The sequence below is a fragment of the Gadus chalcogrammus genome, chromosome 18, assembly GCF_026213295.1.
Source record: "Gadus chalcogrammus isolate NIFS_2021 chromosome 18, NIFS_Gcha_1.0, whole genome shotgun sequence".
Taxonomy (NCBI): domain Eukaryota; kingdom Metazoa; phylum Chordata; class Actinopteri; order Gadiformes; family Gadidae; genus Gadus; species Gadus chalcogrammus.
Window position 1 is genome coordinate 1,062,789 of NC_079429.1, and position 14,026 is coordinate 1,076,814.

The window sequence follows — 14,026 nt, forward strand, 5'->3', positions numbered from 1 at the left end:
GTGAACAAGATTCTTATAGGGAAACTTTTGCATTGTGGGTATTTGATACAAAGGTGAGTGGGAGTGACCATCCGGGAGAGTTTTGATCTTGTCAAGGTTCATCACAGGGTTGTTATTAACCTGTGATGTTCTGCTGGATTTTGTGTTTATTAAATCCTGTCTCACTGACTCTGACCTCCTCCTCCTCCTCCTCCTCCTCCACCCTTCAGATCTGAACGAGGAGCTGACGGAGCAGGCCTACGTCAACGTGCTGACCCGTGGAGACCTTTCCTCGCTGCGCTGGATCGCCTCGCCGCTCCGCTACTTCGTGGCGACCAGCCCCGCCGTGCAGCTGTGCAGCGTGTACTACAGCTCGCTCAACTTCAGGGACATCATGCTGGCCACCGGCAAGCTGCCGCCCGACGCCATCCCAGGTGAGTGGGGGGAGGAGGGCTGTTCTCTGACCCCCTGGTCTGATCACTAGCTCCGCTTTACTCTACCGTTGCTCTTAATGCATAGGTAGCCACAAAAGAGATGTTTTTCGGACCAGAGTGACCTGTGTGTGCGATCAACAGCGAACATAAAGCCGGAAAAGTGACAGAGTTATTGGAGGACCGACAAGTTCATAAAATAGGCAAAGAGACTGCTTTCAGTGCTACGTTATAGACTCAAGAGATTGGGTTGTAACACTGGGTATTTTACTGATATAAGGGAGTACATATGGTGTTGACGAGGATATGCAAAATCATCAACTCCATTTCCGCAAAAAGGTTATTCCATTAGATCCATTTAGAGGAACAAATCCCAGATCCAGGACTCCAATTAGTTGGTGTTTCAGAACTGTGTATAAATCAGCCTTTTACGATTAATTCAGATTATAAATATAGGATTCAGTGTCCCCAAGAGGTGAGCTCAAGCTCTTCTCCTCCCAGGTGATGTGGCCCTGCAGCAGTGCATGCTGGGAATGGAGTTCTCCGGGCGCGACCCCAGCGGCCGGCGGGTGATGGGTCTGCTGCCGGCCAAGGGCCTGGCGACCTGCGTGGACGCCGACCGCCGCTTCCTCTGGGACGTCCCGTCCAGCTGGTGAGGAACCGGCGCACACGGCCTGGAGGGTCTGAGGGCGGGGGGCGCACACGGCCTGGAGGGCGGGGGCGGGGGGGCGCACACGGCCTGGAGGGTCTGAAGGCAGGGGGGGGGGACGCTTCACCGGCTCCGTCTGAGCGGGAACGTTTGACGTAACGTTTCCAGACATGGTAGCTCTGTCATCCCACCGCTGAGTTTACAATGTCATGTGACATTGTAATACATTTACATTGAGGGCATTTAGGAGACGCTTTTATCCAAAGGGACAAAAAAGAGAAGCAATATATGGCTTTAGGTAGAGTAAGGATGGTCATAGTGCCAAGCAGTGCCAAGCACTAACGAGTGTTAAGTGAACCACTAACAAAGCTAATGACCATAATAACATTATAGTTCAATGTTGTAGGTTTATTCTATTTTATACATCGTGCTGATAATCCCATTTCGGTGCATTTTCAAAAGTAAAACTCCTTTTCTATAACGATGTCAGAGGCCGAAGGTGTCTGAGTGGCAGCCTGTCACCTGTCGTCAGGCGCCCCCGTTGACCCCCTGCCCCCCTCCCCCCCAGGACCCTGGAGCAGGCCGCGTCGGTGCCCGTGGTGTACGCCACGGCCTACTACTCCCTGGTGGTGCGCGGGCGTCTGCGCCCCGGGGAGAGCGTCCTCGTCCACTCGGGCTCCGGGGGCGTCGGCCAGGCGGCCATCGCCATCGCCCTGAGCAGGAAGTGCAAGGTGTTCACGACCGTCGGTGAGGACCCCCGCTGCCGCAGCACGCCACGGACGGTATTATGGGGGCTTTTATTGTGGAGTTTTTAACTGTGTGTGTGTGTGTGTGTGTGTGTGTGTGTGTGTGTGTGTGTGTGTGTGTGTGTGTGTGTGTGTGTGTGTGTGTGTGTGTGTGTGTGTGTGTGTGTGTGTGTGTGTGTGTGTGTGTGTCTCTCTCTCTCTCAGGTTCGGCGGAGAAGCGGGCCTACCTCCAGAAGAGGTTCCCTCAGCTCACCAGCGAGTCGTTCGCTAACTCCCGCGACGCCACCTTCGAGCAGCACGTCCTGCGCCACACGCGGGGGAAAGGTGAGACCCCCGCTCTGCTGGACTATCTGAGGCCTGGTAGTCACGAGGGGCATGTAGCAGCTAGTCTACCGGCTTCTGCAGCAAGGACACAGGATCTGAGGAGACTGCTTCTACGTCACTTCCTCCACCTCGTTTTTGGTTTAGTGTTGGTTAAGAGTTACCTCGTGCTTGTCCCGTGCAGAATAACCGTGCAGTATTATTTTGGGATGCCGTCAATTGCCCTCTATCAAAAAAAAACTTCCAACCATATTAATGGTGTGTGTGTGTGTGTGTGTGTGTGTGTGTGTGTGCGTGCACCAGGTGTGGACATGGTGCTGAACTCCCTGGCCGAGGAGAAGCTCCAGGCCAGCCTGCGGTGTCTGGCGCGGCACGGACGCTTCCTGGAGATCGGGAAGTACGACCTGTCCAACAACTCCCCTCTCGGTCAGTAGTCCGTGCAGCCGCTGGCCTTCTTCACCCAGCGGCCATCTTGGCTAGCTGGGAAGAGGAAGGCTACAGTTAAAGGAGCGGTCTGAAGCTCCAAAAGCACATTCCAAGACGCCACCTTGGTACTTCTTTACCAAGCAGTCAATACTAATGATGAAATCACCTATTAGTATTATTATAGTAATTAATTCTAGACGTTGGGTGAACAATAATAGGAGGGCTTTGATAATGATAAAAAAACTCCAAGATGGCGTCTCAGAGTGTTCCCGCTATAGCTCTATTTGTCGTCGTTCTCTGACGGCGACGTCATATCCTGTCACGTGACACGCCGGCTCCCCCCCGTCCCCCGTCCCCCGTCCAGGCATGGCGCTGTTCCTGAAGAACGTGGCGTTCCACGGCATCCTGCTGGACGCGCTGTTCGAGGAGGGGAACCGGGAGTGGGAGGAGGTGTCGGACCTGCTGAAGGAGGGCATCGCCTCGGCCGTGGTGCAGCCCCTGAAGACCACCGTGTTCCCGCGGGACCGCGTGGAGGACGCCTTCCGCTACATGGCGCAGGGGAAGCACATCGGCAAAGTGCTGCTGCAGGTGGGTCCCCCTCCTGGATCCACGCGTTCCTCCGCTCTCGGGGGGTCTGGGTTGATGGCTCCTCGGAGGCATTCTAACTCTTTATTTATTATTTTTGCTCGGATTTGTTTGATGTAAAACACGTGCGTACAAAACCACATACTGACAAGATCACACCGTGACGAAACTGATTGCAGAACAATATTAAAGTAAGGTAAAAGAAAACCAAAATAATATACATGTCTTCCTCTTTATGCCAAGAGGGACAGACAAGCCGCTTCCAGGCACTAGAAGCTTTAGATGATCTGAATCCATTCAAACCTGAACAAAGTTCATGGTTTTAAATTAGTAGTCACTGAAACTTTTCTCATATTCACCAAGACTTTAAACATGTGTTGCTTATTTTGTCGTGTAACTGTACGATAAACCAGCACCTAGACTCCACCTATTTCAAACATCATACAACCCCCTAGACATCCTCGAACGTCATATTATCGTGTCCGTCCTTCAGCTGTCTGTCGGTCCGTCCCCAGGTGCGCTCGGAGGAGACGGGGCCCGCGGTGGCCACGCCCCCTCTGTCCCTGAGGGCCATCTGTCGTACCTTCTGCCCCGCCTCCCACTCCTACATCATCACGGGGGGGCTGGGGGGCTTCGGCCTGGAGCTCGCCCACTGGCTGACGGAGAGAGGAGCCCGCAAGTTGGTGCTGACCTCCCGGTCGGGCATCAGGAACGGTGAGGGCTCACACCTCCACCTCCACCTCCACCTCCACCCACTCGGCCTGCTGCTCGCTTTACTGCAGATTAGGGAGGCGATAATCTGGGGGCCCAAGGCCCTCTGTCAAGCCTCGAGGGGCACGGCACGGGGTGGTCCCAAACCAGGATGAGTTCCCCTACTCTCAAATGGGGCATACATTTTCCTTTAGGGAATTTAGCAGACGCTTTTATCCAAAGGGACTTACAATAAGTACATATGCCAGAAGGAACACACATTAGGACTGCAAGACTGCAGGGGAAACTCAGGGAAGGTCTGTGAACAAGGATAATCGACAGAAAGGATGCATCTAAACCGGTTCTATCTAGTTAGCGGTCTACGCTCTGACTTCAGAGCATCCAGAGTCATGGGAAAAGCTTTTTTATTTGATTCCCTCTCCAGAGTGTATGCTGGTGAAAGGGGTGTATGTAGACCTCAATCTATTTGAGGTTTACGTTAGTGACAATAGTTTGAGGACCACTGCTCGACGGTGATGATGACGATGATGATGATGAGAGTCAAAGGTTTTTATTTGTCTCATACTCGTGCAGGATGTGCAGTTTAATGTCTGCGTGACACACTCTGTATTCTCTGTGCTTAAAAAATAAATAAAATACAACAGAATAAAAATGGAATAAAATAAAAAAGTTAACAGAAATTAAGAATATCATAAATGTCTATAGAATGTAAACCGGGTAAAGGGGTCCAGGTTGTGCTGAGCTCTGCGTGCGTCGTAACGCTGTGCGCCCCCCCCCCCCCCCCCCAGGGTACCAGGCCAGGCGGGTGCGGGAGTGGCGGAGCCAGGGCGTGGAGGTCCTGGTGTCCACCAGCGACGTGTCCACTGAGGAGGGGGCCGAGGCCCTGGTCACCGAGGCCCGCCGGCTGGGCCCTCTGGGGGGGGTCTTCCACCTCGCCATGGTAACGTACACTGCCCCCCCCCCCACACACACCTGCTGACCGATCAGGGTTGATCCATTCTGAATGCCTTCTGTAAAAGCAGTCTAATGCCGCACCACTTATCTAACGTTCAGCTTCACGGTAGAGCTTCATAAAGACGAACATTGAGCACTGAACCACCGGCGTCATGATGTTCTGATATTGCTTTGTGGGCCAAAATAGGGAGTTCCCACGGTGGTTAGTGGCTTTGACTTTGCAGTTTCCTTTCAAGTGATACTGAGTGTGTGTGTTTGTGTGTGTGTGTGTGCGTGTGCGTGTGCATGCCTCAGGTATTGAAGGATGGTATGCTGGAGAACCTGACTCCCCAGCTTTTCCTCGATGTCAACAAACCAAAATACGACGGCACCGTTCACCTTGACAGGTACATTGTGGGGACTGTCAAAGTGATTGATTGCCACCACGGCGGTTGTTAGCGGTGGTGTAATGTTTACCTTTGCTGCTATGACCTCACCTGTTCAGCACTTTGCAAAAAGCACTTTGCAAATAACTTTAGCAATTTGGTGCTATCCTTTACATTTAAACCTGCACTCTCTCAATAAATTATTTCTCAATCAATTATTTTCTTTTATCTATGCAATTTTTCCCGATGTGGGACAAGCTCAACATTGTGTTATCAGTTACTGTCATCTGAAAATGATAAACTATAACTAGTTTTATCTCAAACCACTAGAGGCCGCTAATGCGAGAACTTTTAACAGTGCAGGTTTGAGAATACTTCACTAGCGTTTGATGTCATATGCAATGCTCAAGTGTAGACTTATGATTGAATATGACGTGTGGTTAATAATAAATGCCAGACGGACGTTGGATAACTAGTAGAATCGAAATGTGATGTCAGAAGAGGCAGATTTTTTAAATGGCTCGTTACGGCCAATCACGCTTACACTGGTAGTATAATACGTCAGCTTTAAGAGTACTTCATCCTAGAAGCAATTTCCTGCAAAATATTTTCACTCTTTTAACCCACATCCCTCATCCGCCCCCCCCCCCCAAACAGGGCGACCCGGAAGTCGTGCGGTGACCTCCGCTACTTCGTGGCCTTCTCCTCGGTCAGCTGCGGCCGCGGCAACGCCGGCCAGAGCAACTACGGCTACGCCAACTCGGCCATGGAGCGCGTGTGCGAGCGGCGCCGGGGCGACGGGCTCCCCGGCCTGGCCGTGCAGTGGGGCGCCATCGGTGACGTGGGCGTGGTCCTGGAGACCATGGGGGGCAACGAGGCGGTGATCGGGGGCACGCTGCCGCAGCGCATCGCCTCCTGCCTGGAGGTGCTGGACGGCTTCCTGTGCCAGCGGCGCCCGGTGGTGTCCAGCTTCGTGCTGGCGGAGCGGGCCGTGGCGACGGGCGACGGGGGGGCGGACCAGAAGGACCTGGTGGAGGCCGTGGCGCACATCCTGGGTAAGGGGTCCCCGGGGGGACGGGGGGGGGGACCAGAAGGACCTGGTGGAGGCCGTGGCACACATCCTGGGTAAGGGGTCCCCGGGGGGACGGGGGGGGGGGACCAGAAGGACCTGGTGGAGGCCGTGGCGCACATCCTGGGTAAGGGGTCCCCGGGGGGACGGGGGGGGGGACCAGAAGGACCTGGTGGAGGCCGTGGCGCACATCCTGGGTAAGGGGTCCCCGGGGGGGGGGGGGGGGGGGACAGACAGACAGACAGACAGACAGACAGCCCGGACGCCAGTACTGGTGTGGCTGGTCAGACAGACAGGCGGGACGGTCAGCTGTTGTTGGCTGTCTGTCCGTCTGGTCAGACAGACAGTCTGGTCAGACGGACAGACGGGACGGTCAGCTGTTGTTGGCTGTCTGTCCGTCTGGTCAGACAGACAGTCTGGTCAGACAGACAGGCAGAGCGGTCAGCTGTTGTTGGGTGGCTGTCTGTCTGGTCAGACAGACAGCCCTGTTTGTAACCAGTACTGGCGTCTGGTCGGACGGACAGACGGTAACCCAGGGTTACTACGACTTTGATTCTGATTCAATCTTCATTATTCAGAGTATGTTATTTTGAAATGCTGTTCTTCGCACGCTGCAAGAACTATGAATACTGAATGGAGGCTAGGATCACGTTAGGATAGTGCTTGCAAATACTGACGTGTGGGTTGTCCTGGAGACTGTCTTTTCTTCAGACAGGCTGTAATGAAGAGTACCATTACGTGATCAATCGAGTAATTCATTTATAATGAAAATCATAAAAATGTTGCAATAGAACAGCTCCTAACTACACTTAAACCCTCCCTGTAGACTGGGTTAGATACCGTGGACCATCTCCAGAGTCAAAAGATTCAAGTTTATTGTCATAAGCCCAACACGTACAGCAGCAGTCACTCTTGAGTCTCAGGCTCTTTGAACAATGACACAAACCAGACATGAAATAAATAATAAATAAAATCATGATATAAATATAGCTGTAAACAAAATAGAATACCGGGCATGAAATAATTCTAATAAACAAAAATACAAATGTAACTGACATACTGCACATGGAATGCAGAAATGTGAAATATAATATTTATGTGTGTGTGTGCATGTGTACCGCTGTAGGAGAGTTAAGTGTGCTAAGCTGTGTGTGTTTCCCTCCCCAGGGGTGAGGGACGTGGGCACCCTGAACGCTGACTCCTCGCTGGCCGACCTCGGCCTGGACTCGCTGATGGGCGTGGAGGTGCGCCAGACGCTGGAGCGCGACTACGACATCGTCATGGCGATGCGGGAGATCCGCCAGCTCACCATCAACAAGCTCCGAGAGCTGTCCAATAGCAAACCCACCGAAGGTACGGATTACCCCCCACCCCCCCACCACCCTCCCAACAGGTCGGGAGAGTGGGTGCCCAGATGATCCAGTTGTTGTTGTTTTGTTCGCAGTTTAAAAGTCATATTTTTGTTAGCAAAGCTAACCTAGCTTTAATTTAGATTCCGATAAACATCATTTTTTGGTCGGTTGATAAATCTCCCACTAGTGGACATGTGGTGTAACGACACTCTGGTCGCGTCGGTTGCACAGACTTACAAATCGTAGACGTTGACTTCGTTATTAGAGCACTTTGTTGGTACGTTATTAGTCTATTTTCAGTACTTTGATAGTATTTCTTGTGCTTTAGCAGTACTTTTTTTATCAGACCACTTTGTTATTACTTCATCACTATACTTTATTGGTACAGTCATTGTTGCAGTGCGCATGAAACCGTGTGTCGAAACGAGAGTCACGTATGTATCGACGGTTCTATTTCATTCTGGATGACCGCCAGAGGCCGTGCTACCAGCAAAGAGTCACCGGTTAATACTGCTTATATTGAAGCTTATTTCGTACTCCAAACCTGTTTCTCGCTACTGCGAGAAGATACAAGGGACATCTTGGAGAGTGACGTGGTCTTATATAGACGGGCGCCCCGACGTCATCCCCGGTCACGTGGGACTTTGTTATTAAATACTCGACCTGTGCATGCGTGATGGATAACATCCAGTGTGAAGCACGGCCTCCGGCGGTCAGTAAGAATGAAATAGAACCCTTTTCGACGTCAGTGCCGGGATCATAGCCTGTAAAAAAGACGGCGGTAGTATCCATGACGACACAACTTACACATCAATGTCACCCCCCCCCCCCCCACAGAGTCCAGGCAGTCCCCGGTGAAGCACGCTGCAGCCCGCGTGCTGCTGGACTCGGACCTCAGCGTGCTGCTGGTGGACCCCGACGGGCCAACCCTGGCCCGGCTCAACGCCGTGGACAGCCAGGAGAGGGCGCTGTTCCTGGTGCACCCCATCGAGGGCTCGGTGGCCGCCTTCAAGAGCCTCACCGCCAAGCTCAGCATGCCCTGCTACGGCCTGCAGTGCACCAAGGGTAGGCCACGCCCACTTCCTGTCCGCTGGGACATGTGACCGGATGGAGCTGGGGCGGGGGTATGAAGGGGGTTGTCGTACTAAACGGGGGGGCTGGGGGGGGGGGGGGGGGGGGGGGGCGGCAGAAGCTCAGGAGGTAGAGCGAGTTGTTTGGTAACCGGGAGGTTGTTAGTTCGACCCCCGGTTCGAGTGCCGTGGTGTCCCTGAGCGAGGCATCTAACCTGCGCTGCTGCCGGGTTAGATGCTGGTCGACTCCGCCGTCGGCGTGTGAACGTGTGACTGAATGAACGGTCGCCAGCCGCTATGGATAAAAGCATCAGCCAAATCTGCTAAATGTAAACAGTAGTACAATATAGCTGTCGTGTGTCTTAATCTGTTATCAGGCTCTTTAGGTATCATAGGATGGTGCCTCAAGTTCAGCCCAGTGGTAGAAATGGAAATAAACATTTGAATAGAATATAAAATAATCGTAAAGATGAATTCATATCTGGGAACGCAGTAGGAAAAGTAGCTGTGTAATAGTTTAAGACATTATAGATGGTATGTGCTACATGATTAAAACAAAACATTATTGACGTTATTATGCATGATTTAATAATCCGTAATACTTTATTTATAGAGTAACTAATACGTATACGTAAGTATCGACAGTATGACACCGCTGTGGAGTGTTTACCGCCGTCTAGCTCGTAGACCACGCCCCGACCCGAGCTCTCTGACCCGAGCTCTCTGACCCGAGCTCTCTGACCCGAGGTCTCTGACCGGTGGTCTCTGACCCGAGCTCTCTGACCCGAGGTCTCTGACCCGAGGTCTCTGACCCGAGGTCTCTGACCGGTGGTCTCTGACCCGAGGTCTCTGACCGGTGGTCTCTGACCCGAGGTCTCTGACCGGTGGTCTCTGACCGGTGGTCTCTGACCCGAGGTCTCTGACCCGAGGTCTCTGACCGGAGGTCTCTGACCGGTGGTCTCTGACCCGAGGTCTCTGACCGGTGGTCTCTGACCGGTGGTCTCTGACCGGTGGTCTCTGACCCGAGCTCTCTGACCGGTGGTCTCTGACCCGAGCTCTCTGACCCGAGGTCTCTGACCCGAGGTCTCTGACCGGAGGTCTCTGACCCGCGGTCTCTGGCCCGAGCTCTCTGACCCGCGGTCTCTGGCCGGAGGTCTCTGACCCGTCTCCCCCCCCCCCCCCCCCCCTCCAGCCGCCCCGCTGGGCAGCATCCAGGCGTTGGCCTCCTTCTACGTGGACTGCATCCGGCGGCTGCAGCCGGCCCCGCCCTACCGCATCGCGGGCTACTCGTTCGGCGCCTGCGTGGCCTTCGAGATGTGCTCCCAGCTGCAGACCCAGGGCGCCGCCGTGGAGGCCCTGTTCCTCTTCGACGGGTCCCACTCCTACGTGGCGGCCTACACACAGGTGGGGGGCGACCTGCGGGCGCAGGGGGGGCTCTACCAGGCCTTTGTACTCATTAAGTACTTTACCGGTAATACTAAAGTATGAATAAAGTGTACTGATTAAGAACTCTGATAAGGCTTTATTAATACCTTATCAATACTCTGTTATTAGAGGTCTTAATCAGTACGCTTTATTGGAACTTTATCAGTACTTTTTTATTAGAGCACTTTGTTGGTACTTTATCAGTACTTAATAGTTAGTTCTTATTTTGCTTTTGCCGTACTTTTGTTATTAGAGCACTTTGGTAGTACTCTATCAGTGTACTTTTATTAGTAATTTTTCTGTACTTTGTTGAAGCTACATAACCCTTTTTTATCTGTATTTGATCAGTACATTGTTTGTCCTTCGCCAGCTCTTAATCAGAGCGGTACTTCATACATACTTATCATCATACTTATCATCATACTTAACATCATACTTATCATCATACTTATCATCATACTTATCATCATACGATGGTGTTTCAGAGCTATCGGGCGAAGCTGACCCCAGGCAAGGAGTCGGAGGCTGAGACGGAGGCCCTGTGTGCCTTCATCCAGCAGTTCACCGGCATCGAGTACAACAAGGTACACCTGATGGTTGAGTAGTACAACCAGCTATGTCTAACTAGCTGTGTGTTGTATAGTTTGACAAACTACATTTAATGTTACAGTTAATGTAGCTCTAGTTTATATGTTGAACACTAGTACAAGGCATAAAGGTGTACTATATTTAATAGATTTGATGTGTGACACTTTTCTTACCTCTCGCCAAATTTGTCTATAATATTTTTTTTATCCTTTCACTCCGCCCCTCCCTCTACCATTATGCCCCTCCCTCTTCCATTATGCCCCTCCCTCTTTCACTCCGCCCCTCCCTCTTCCATTATGCCCCTCCCTCTTCCATTATGCCCCTCCCTCTTCCACTCTGCCCCTCCCTCTTTCACTCTGCCCCTCCCTCTTTCATTCTGCCCCTCCCTCTTTCACTATGCCCCTCCCTCTTTCACTCCGCCCCTCCCTCTCCCATTATGCCCCTCCCTCTTCCATTATGCCCCTCCCCCTCCAGCTGCTGGAGCTCCTCCTCCCGCTGGCTGACCTGGAGGCCCGGGTCTCGGCCACGGTGGACCTCATCACCTCCCGGCATCGCAACGTGAGCCGGGAGCGCCTGCACTTCGCCGCCGCCACCTTCTACCAGAAGCTGAAGGTTGCCGACGGCTACGTGCCCGCCGCCAGGTACCATGGCAACGTGACACTGCTGCGCGCCAAGGCCAGCAGCGGCTACGGCGACAACCTGGGGGGCGACTACAAGCTCAGCGAGGTGAGGCGGCGCGCAGGCTTGGTCAGCGCAGTGCATCATGGGATATTGTTTGTTGTTGATGCTCTGCCATTATGGGAGGACCGACGAGTTTCTTCAGTACTATTAAAACGCTGAATCAACGTAAATATAGCGGAACCTAAGAAGTACTTTTGGTTGCTCCTGATGGCAGTTTCAAATACAATAAGGTCCCCCAAACAAGATGAATACTTTATTGATTAGTTACTAATCAAGCTCTATTATTATGGGATGTGGGCGATAAGGGTTCCTGTAACCCTTTTTAAATCAAAAGGCTTGTGTGAGCATGGCTTGTTATCGGTAGTTCTGTTTGCGCTCGCTTATGTAAACCTCCAGGGATAATTCTCGTGCCACACCTCACCCCGACGTTCTCCCCTCCTCAGGTGTGCGACGGCACCGTATCCGTGCACGTCGTCGAGGGCGACCACCGCTCCTTCCTGGAGGGCGAGGGCGTGGAGTCCATCAGCAGCATCATCCACAGCAGCCTGGCCGAGCCCCGTGAGGATTAGGCCACGCCCCCAGGCAGGGTTAGGCCACGCCCCCATACACTACCCTCCCCTCACCACCAAACATCAGCAGGAAGGGGTGCAGAGAAAATGCGGTCCGGCCTCCTGCACCAAGACGAATCCCTTATTTTCTTCTCCTTTTTTAACACAAAATGTTGTAGTTTTGTTCCGAGTCTTTTTAGGTGTAGGGTCGCCTCAACCAGGAAGAGCTTAATCTATCTTTCCCCTCTGAGCGCGACTTAAATCAATTGATGCAAACGGGGAACAACACATCATTCCAAGAATTCCTGGTCTAAAAAATAAAAGCGCAAGCTTATCAAGCAAACGATGTTTCGAGTTAAACGTTAGAAACCCTTTTTACCTTAAGTGGTGTTGAGGGTCCGCCCGGCCATGTTGATCAGGTAACTAGTGCCTACTGTCCCACTGTTCTAGTCTCCCCCCCCCCCCCCCCCCCCCCGCCAGACTGTCTGCTAAACGGTGCGGGGCACGGATGTGTTTTAAGAAACGACCCAGAGGGCTCCTTCACGCTTCCTCCTCTCCCGTGTTCTCCCCGACGCTGTAATGATGCAGACCGTTGAGCCCCGGCAGCGGGTGTGGCGCTACACCTGTGTGGTGTGGCGCTACACCTGTGTGGTGTGGCGCTACACCTGTGGGGTGTGGCGCTACACCTTTTGTAGCGGATGCTCCTCCACCTCGGTGCGTCTCAAGCGGTGAGCGTTCTCGTTGTGAGCGGTTTGATTGTCGGGTTGCTGTTTGTTTAGTTTTTTTGGTTTATTTGGCGTCTGTCATTTGTTTACAATTTCTTCATTTTGTGATTAATCATTTTATATTTTCCGTGTTTTTCTTTGTTCTTTCTTGTTTCTTTCGGGGTGGACATTATGAATGGGCCCCCTGAAAAAGGAGCTAGTGCCTCAAGGGATTCAAGGGGGAGCTTAAAGCCGCCATGCAATGATCACTAGTGTTAGTTAAGGGAGCCACAGAGCAGTATGATACGGACCCGAGTGGAAATTGATGGAGCTTTGTTATTCTCCTGATGTGATCACTAGTGAAAGTGTGCGCGGATGTCCTATCCGCTGTTGTTTCAAGAGGTCATCTTATGAATTATGAAATAATTAGATTTGTTGTCAGACTGCTATTGTACGTGTGTGACGTGGTACTTGTATAACACATTTCTACATTATTGAAAAAGGTCACATTTTTGCTCCGACATTCCTAAAGTAATAGTATTACAACCCGAGACTAATGCTAAGCTAGGTATAGACATGTGTCTGCCGTTGGCGCTAACACACAGCAGTACTTACAATAGGCATCGACAACCCTTTAGTGTAGCAGAACGCGGAGGACCGTGAGGATCCGGTTGGGTTTGGCGCCAACTAGTGACCGTTGATGGGTTGCGGCTTCACATTGTTGAGACATTGGTCCATGAGGGTTTTTGACTGCCAGTCACCCACAACTTGTGGTCCCCTGATGTCTGAGACTTCCATACAGGAGTCGGTGAAGAGTCAGCTGACCCTGGGCCTTGTGCTGATTGGTTGCTATGTCGGGCGAGGAGGCTTAGCAGCTCCTTTTAGGGAAACGTGATGTTTTGTTTTTTTGCTCTCCCTTGTATTTATTGTTACTATTCCAAAATAAAGGCATATCACTAACATTTAATGGCTCTTGTTTTTTTGTGAAAAGCACACATACCAGCAGTGTGTGTAATGAAATGATCTGTTTTTATCAAATGATCTGAATCGAGGCATCCGACCGGTTTTAGTTGAGACTTTATGTAAGGTGCTGCAAAAAAAACAACGTAGAACTGAAAACAAACCCTAAAACTCAACCCATAAGAACCTCTAACCCTGGAACCGAAAACAAACGCTAAACACAAAGAAAAACCTAATCCATGACCCTAAAATAAGACCCAAACCGTGGAATCGACCAGACCCTGAAACCAAAACCTGCAACCAGAATGGTTGACATTCAAACCATGAACACGGGCAGGACTCGCCCTGGGTCTGCTGTGCTGCTGCGTGGCGTGCAGCGGACAGGGGGGGCGCCGGGGACCTCTCCCACGCACTCTCCCTGTCTGTGCCCTCTGTACCCCCCCCCCCGCTTTATACAACCGC

At 52.0% G+C, this 14,026-nt stretch overlaps 1 protein-coding gene across 1 annotated transcript in view; it reads left to right on the top strand.

Moving 5' to 3' along the window:
* fasn (fatty acid synthase) overlaps window positions 1-13,566 on the top strand; it is a 41,531-nt gene extending 27,965 nt beyond the window's left edge. Inside the window, exons 27-42 of the mRNA XM_056576598.1 lie at window positions 210-413; window positions 912-1,062; window positions 1,628-1,806; window positions 2,010-2,129; window positions 2,430-2,552; window positions 2,917-3,140; window positions 3,653-3,851; window positions 4,637-4,788; window positions 5,097-5,188; window positions 5,825-6,222; window positions 7,404-7,589; window positions 8,426-8,653; window positions 9,851-10,062; window positions 10,569-10,667; window positions 11,146-11,397; window positions 11,796-13,566. Of these exons, the coding sequence (XP_056432573.1) occupies window positions 210-413; window positions 912-1,062; window positions 1,628-1,806; window positions 2,010-2,129; window positions 2,430-2,552; window positions 2,917-3,140; window positions 3,653-3,851; window positions 4,637-4,788; window positions 5,097-5,188; window positions 5,825-6,222; window positions 7,404-7,589; window positions 8,426-8,653; window positions 9,851-10,062; window positions 10,569-10,667; window positions 11,146-11,397; window positions 11,796-11,921 (2,945 nt within the window). The 3' untranslated portion in view covers window positions 11,922-13,566. The remainder of the gene's footprint in view (window positions 1-209; window positions 414-911; window positions 1,063-1,627; window positions 1,807-2,009; window positions 2,130-2,429; window positions 2,553-2,916; window positions 3,141-3,652; window positions 3,852-4,636; window positions 4,789-5,096; window positions 5,189-5,824; window positions 6,223-7,403; window positions 7,590-8,425; window positions 8,654-9,850; window positions 10,063-10,568; window positions 10,668-11,145; window positions 11,398-11,795) is intronic.
* Window positions 13,567-14,026: the final 460 nt, after the last annotated feature.